The sequence below is a fragment of the Silene latifolia genome, chromosome 9 (assembly GCF_048544455.1).
Source record: "Silene latifolia isolate original U9 population chromosome 9, ASM4854445v1, whole genome shotgun sequence".
Taxonomy (NCBI): domain Eukaryota; kingdom Viridiplantae; phylum Streptophyta; class Magnoliopsida; order Caryophyllales; family Caryophyllaceae; genus Silene; species Silene latifolia.
This window is the reverse complement of record NC_133534.1, coordinates 175,299,302-175,306,202: the sequence shown is the minus strand read 5'-3', so window position 1 is coordinate 175,306,202 and position 6,901 is coordinate 175,299,302. Positions and strand designations below refer to the sequence as shown.

The 6,901-nt window shown below is 35.7% G+C and overlaps 1 protein-coding gene across 1 annotated transcript; it reads left to right on the top strand.

Moving 5' to 3' along the window:
• The first annotated feature begins 920 nt into the window (after positions 1-920).
• On the top strand, positions 921-1,583 carry LOC141601922 (uncharacterized). The gene has a single exon (XM_074422227.1). The coding sequence runs from the start codon at positions 921-923 to the stop codon at positions 1,581-1,583; it is 663 nt and encodes a 220-aa protein (XP_074278328.1).
• The last annotated feature ends 5,318 nt before the right edge of the window (positions 1,584-6,901 follow it).

Sequence of the window (6,901 nt, the reverse complement as noted above, 5' to 3'; positions counted from 1 at the left end):
CCTAAAAGATGCTGCGAGGGATTGACTCTATTATTTACCATCGGGAAGCATTGATACATGGGTAAAAATGAAGAAAGCCTTTCTAGAAAAGTATTTTCCTCCATCCCGAGCATCTCAGTTGAAGAAAGAGATCAGTAATGCAGAACAAAAGGATGGGGAGACAATGTATGAATATTGGGAGAGGTTTAAGAAATTATGTGCTACTTGCCCTTATCATGGGTATACTTCTGAAGACCTTGTTATGTATTTCTGTGGTGGTTAGAGTGTAGAAGATGCTCTTACTGTGCATGCGCCATGTGGAGGAGGTATTATAAATAAAAGCCCGGATGAGGCTTGGGTGATCATTGGTGAGTTAGCTGAGAGCTCACGGGATTTTGCTAGAAAATATACAAAGCGGGGAGTAAATTCAGTGGGTTCTTCATCTTCTTCCCATCTTGAAGAAAAAGTTGACACCTTGACAACTCTTTTCAAGGAGATGATGATGGGACAGAAGATGGAGATGGCATGTGGAATTTGTTCCACCAGAGGACATCCTAGTGAGCATTATCCACTTATGCAAGAAGGTTCCCAAGAAAAGATGAATGGAGTACAGGAGAGCTACATCAAAAGAAGTGGGATCCTTACTCTAACACTTACAATGAAGGGTGGAAGGCTCATCCAAATTTTCGGTGGAGAAATTCTCAAAACACTCAGCAATTTGGACAAGGTGGCCAATCCGGTCAACCTAAAGTCCAATTTATACCTCGACCACCATTTCAACATGTGGCTCCTACACAAGCACCCCTTCTAGCGGTCAAATGTCCACTGAGGATATGATCCGGGCCTTGGTTACTAGTAAAGCTACTCTTCAAGCAACAGTGGTTCAAAACTAACAAAAAAACAAAGCTAGCATTCAAAACTTGGAGAATCAGATGGGACAAATGGCTACTGCTATTAATAGATTAGAGGCTAGAGACGCGGTGCCGCCAAGGGAGAATGTGAGTGCTGTGCCTTTGAGGAATGGAAGACAATTGGAGGAGGTGGAGAAAAAGAAGAAGCACATCAAAACTCCTCCAATTCATGAAGAAGAGGAAGAGATAGTGATTGAGGAAGGTGAAAAAGCTTCTATTGTCAAGGAGAAGGAGCCGATTTTTTCTTCTATACCGGTGGTGGAACCGGATGTACCTTTTCCCGATGCACTGAGGAGAACCCATCACTTTAAGCATGACAAAGACATTTATGAGCTGTTCCAAAAGTGCGAGGTAAACATCCCTCTTCTTAATCTTTTAAAGAGTGTTCCTAAATATGCTAAATTTTTAAAAGAATTATGCACTATTAAAAGGAATAACAAATTGAAAGGGATGAAGAAAGTCAAGGGTAAAGGTCCTAAGGGTAAGATTAGTGAATATGTGTGTGCTCTATTTCAAAAGAACTTACCTCCTAAATGTGGTGACCCGGGTATGTTTGCAATCCCTTGTACCATAGGAGACCTTATGTTTGAGAGGGCCATGTTAGATTTAGGGACATCTATTAATGTCATCCCGTATACTATTTATGAGACTCTAGAACTTGGACCTTTGAAAGACACTAGTGTAGTAGTTTAGTTGGCTGACAGGTCTAGTGTCTACCCTATGGGGATTGTGGAGAACGTCATGGTAGGGGTTGGTAAGTTAGTCTTTCCGGCTGACTTTTATGTTTTGGACATGAAAAATGAGGCAGGTGATATACCAGTCTTATTGGGGAGACCATTCTTGAGGACTGCAGGAACTAAGATTGATGTTCCTAAAGGTTCTCTCACCATGGAATTTGATGGGACGGTTGTTAAATTTGAAATCAATAAACCATCTCCTCGTTCTCCTACAATTCACTCATTGTGTGTTATAGACACTTCTACTAATCATGTGTTATCTAAGTGCCGGGAGCATCCTTTTATGAGCAAGGTATCTAATGTTTTGCAGGAATCTCCTCTTAAGGAGGAGCGGAAATATGTCATCTTATGGGATCGACATGAAGATGTGGAGGCATCTAAAGGGAAGTCGAAGGCTTGGTTCGACAAGTTAATCCGCCGGAAGGGCTCCGGTAAAGGCACACAAGTCATTCACATCAAATCAAGCGCCCGCCTAATTACAAAGTAAGGTGAGTTTTCTCTATCTAAGCTTAAGTTGGGTGGTTTACCATTCTGCGATATGTCGAGCCAACGACGTTAAACAAAAGCGCTCCCGGGAGGCAACCCGTAGATCACTGTTTTTGAAAAAAAAAAAAAAAAAGAAAAAAGAAAAAAAAAGAGAAAAAAATAAATAAATCGAACAACACCTCAAGAATTCATTGCTTATTTTATGGAGTGGCGTCATAAGAAGGGTGTTATAGAAGGGTGGCTGGGTAAGTTAGTGGTTAAGGTGAGGAGAAATCGCGGTGTGATGTTGTGGGCACCTCCTTATTGCGATTTGTTGGTCTTTGGTGAGATGTTGGAGTAGAGGAGACTAAGACAAACCATTTGAGCTTGTATTATGTTAACTTCACTTGGTCACTTTTTAGGATTGGAGTAATAAGGGGCGTTAATGTTCTTTGATTACTCTTGTTTTGTTGGTCATGTTGTTCTTGTGCTTTATAGTGGATGCTAATGGCCAAGTGTGGGGAGGAGGTGTGGTGAGTGGTTGACATGTTAATGTGGTTTGAGGATTGCAGGATGGTTCTACTTCTGAAGTCGTCTGATGCTATTTTTCATGAGGTATTTCTCCTTCTCATTTTATTGTGTCCTACGCAACATTGAGGACAATGTTTAATTCAAGTGTGGAGAGGAGAATCGTTCCGATTATAATTGATTTGTACTTGTGTGGAGTGATTTATTTCTATTATCAAAAAAAATGAAAAAAAAGTGAAAAAGAAAAGAAAAGAAAAAGTATCCCGGTTAGGTGAAAACCTTAAAGGGCGCCTAGTGTTGGAATATGTGTCCTCCGACAATAATGCGATCACAACTGTCGATCATGATGATCACATGTTTAAGTCTAATTTTAAGAATACATGTGGGAAGTATTTTTACAGTCAACTGGTCCACACATATCGGTAATGATTGGCTGACTAGAGTTTGACATTACTGTCGTGCGACGGTGGTGATCAGTTGATCCCCTTAGGTCATACCTAAAGGGTAACACTCTTAATTGATTATTTAATTGATCGTATGATGATACGGGTTAATTAAATTACTTAAAATTGACGGACGATTTTGGAAGTAATATTTACGTGTCTCATTGTAATTTGATTAAATAAGATACGGTCTAAGTGATCGAATTGTTTTATTATTTAGATGAAATTATTGTTTACGGAAACAATTAAAACTGAATAAATAATTTATTATAAATACAAGATGTTGTGATTTATAATTGGTAAACCGTTTTGGTACAAGTAATTGTGAATTACTAAGTCGATTTTGTACATGACGTATTTTTATTAATACGTTGATTTTTAATATGTTAAAAATGCATGACAATTTTACATGACTTGTGACATGTGACAAATTGATAAATTGACAAAGATTTTTATCTTAAATGGACCGAAATGAAGGGTGTATTAGGCTAAATATTGTGTTGATTATTTTAAGTGGAAAGCATAATCATTAACCTAATGGATAGCCGTGCAAACCTAGTTGTTTTTGTGAAGAGCATCTTGATCATGCATTGGCTATTACCACCCCCTCCTCCCCTACCCGGTTTTCCTAGTGCAAGGTCAAGTGTCTTTTGCTCTATATTTTCCTAATATACACTACATGCATACTAGTGTATCATTCATTCTTTTTGCACATCCAAAAATAAAAGAATTTTAGAGAGAAAAATTACTCCAATATTCCTCCCCTCTTGACCGAAATTTCAAGGGACAAAACAATAGTTTTGGGTCAATTTTTAGTTAAATTAATATTGTTCTAGTATAAATAATATTAATTTTTAAGAGGTTATCTTAAGTATAATTCCTTGGGAGGGATTCTAAGCTTGAATCCTTGTTCATCCAATATTAGGAAGCTCAAGAACAAGTGAGTAGGAGAACTCATTTGTGCCCATATATCCGAAATCTCAATGTAAGGAAAACGATTTCTTCTTTATCCTTATTCATGTTTGCATGCATAAGATCTAAATTAATTTTATGACTAAATTAATAGTAATATATATGAATATGTTGAGTATAATTAGATATAGATTTCTAACAAGCGGTATCATGAGCCTTAGGTTGTTTGCATGCAAATCGGTTATTGTTTTTCCGAGTTATACGATTAACAAACAAAACTTATAAATTTGTGTTTATTATGATATATCACGAAATTTATTATGCATGTTAAAGTTTCTGGTCCTAAAATGTATTTAGGATATTTTTGTTAATTTATGGATTTTTATTGTTCATTTTGTATAATAATGTCATTAAAATGTGATTTTATGATAAAAATGTCATTTTTGGACTAAAATTAGCTAAACTTTGATTTTTCTGGTGGTTATTGGATACTTTTTTACATATATTATCTTTTGATGACCTGTAATTTTTCATAATTTTATGAGTTCTTATGCTCGAAATATGGATTTTTCAAGATAAAATCGAATTTAAATGGAAAAATAGGTTAATATGAGTTATATTTCGAATCTGGTCATAGAAATTTAGTATGTTGTCACATGCAATTTTACAAGATGTGTGTAAAATAATAGGCTATAATGAAGTCTTTTTTGCATGATTTATGAATTTTTGATGAAAAATAGCATAAATAGTTACTTTAATTAGTGAATCATTTCTAAAACATATTTCATGACTAAGGAAAAACGTCACATGTTGCATTTTATTTCCTTTTTCAGATCTAAAATTGAAAAGTTGATAAATATAATTTTTGTCATATTTTTATGGTAATAATTGATAAATCAGATAAACCGCAACATTGTTTTTCCCGATAAATTTCGAAATTTTTAACCTAAGTTTTTGAACATTATGAGTGTCATGGTATTTTTCCAGAATGTTCATGAGTTTAAAATTTCAAATTTTGTATTTATTTGAAATTTGTATGATTTATTTGAAGTTTATGGCATTATATTGTAATTTTAAGTCCTTTTATGAACAATATTAAGAAATATAAGTTAATTATTATCAATATGTTAGTGGAGACTAATTTTGAGTCCTGAGATGGTTAGGGTAATTAACTAGTACATAAATATGATTTTATGTAATTATTGTGATTTTAAAAGGTTAAATCACGCAAATCCGTAAAAACCGATTAATATACGATATTGGCTCCTTAAAGGCGATTTAGCATAACATTGGGCATGTTCATACATATTATAATGCTGCATTTTATTTATGATTGTCATATTTTATTTTTATGTAATTTCTGAATTATGTAATTTTACTTAGTATGGCCTTAGTTTTAATTGATATTACCCGAAATGTATGGAAATATCGATTCGGTTGTAATTTATTGTGATCTCCTATCACCGTTTTGTAATTTAATAGATTTATTTTTATTTTTATTACAAATGTATAATAGGAAATTATGTAATTTGTTATGTAATTTATTTATTCCGGAGATCCTTGAAGACGGTGCCACTCGAGAAGGCGATCCATTAAAGACGGTGTTACCTCGAAATGCGTACCAAGACCGAAGTTCAAGGGACCAAACGAGTTGGTTTCCGAATTTGTAATAGTTAAATTAGATTTACTATTTTTGGAAGGCCATACTAGGATTTTTTTATTTTATGCTTTGCATTTTATTTATATGTTGCATGCATCGCTAAATCGCCATAACTAAAACATGCATTATCATTTTATCGAGTTTATCGACCGTGTCAATTACAATTATCGTAAGTTCACCGCTTTAGTTCACTTAAAACGTGATAGATAATAGATTGACATGACCTCTCGCTAAAAATAAACAATTGAGACATAACCTTACCAAAAAGTAGAAACCATGAAAACCTATTTCGCGAGGGAGTGCACTCGGCCACCCCGGGGTACAAACCTTGTTACGTAGGGGAAGTGGGTGATAAATGTCTATCCACCGAATTCATGTTGATGAGGGATGAATAGGCTACCCCGTGCCCAAGTTAATGTGAATTTGGATCATGGACACATTTATTTGAAATTTGGATTGACCTCAACGGAAGTATTCGTGACCGTAGTTGCATGTGTTCCGGGCTATAGATAAATATTAGTGTAATTTATCGACCAAGAGTTCTAAAAGTAGAATCAATTAAAGAGTTAATCCACCGAGTTATATTGATAAGGGATGAATCGGCTACCCCGTGCCCAAGTTAATATGAATTTGGATCTTGGAATCATTTATCAAGTTGGGTAGAGGTCACTAGATAAATGCAATAAAACTTGTTTAAATTAAAATTTTACGAGTGTTATTATTATTTTGAAAACGACATATGTTTTATTCCTTCTATTTTTCGTTTTGTAGACCGCTTTTATTTCTCATAACAAATGGCCGCTCCAAACACCAACGCCACACCTCTTACTAATGCTTCATGGCTCCGATCCTTCATGGATCGTTGTAAACTTGAAAATAATGGGTCAAATTTCTCCGATTGGGATGCCCAACTCAAATTAGCCGCCCAAGGTGACGACAAGCTTCGTTACCTCACCGAGGCCTCTCCAACCGAACCTAATGCTAGGTCGAGTGCCGCTACTAGGGAAGCATATGAGGCTTACCACAAGGAGTCCGCCGCAATCAAAAATGTGTTGATTTTTGCGATGGAGGCGGATCTCCAAAGGAGAGCCTTTAAAATGGGCACCGCTAATGAAATCTATTCCAAGCTTGTGACAATGTTTTCACAAACTCCGAGGATCGTCCAATATGAGGCGGCCTCGGCATTCTTTGATCTCGATTTCAAGGAGGGCCAAAAGGTTAGCCCTCACGTGCTCAAATTATTGGAGCTAGTCGAGACATTGAAGA

Bases quoted from the DNA above. Each gene is read 5' to 3' on its own strand.
- LOC141601922 (XM_074422227.1), top strand. From the start codon at position 921: ATGGCTACTGCTATTAATAGATTAGAGGCTAGAGACGCGGTGCCGCCA.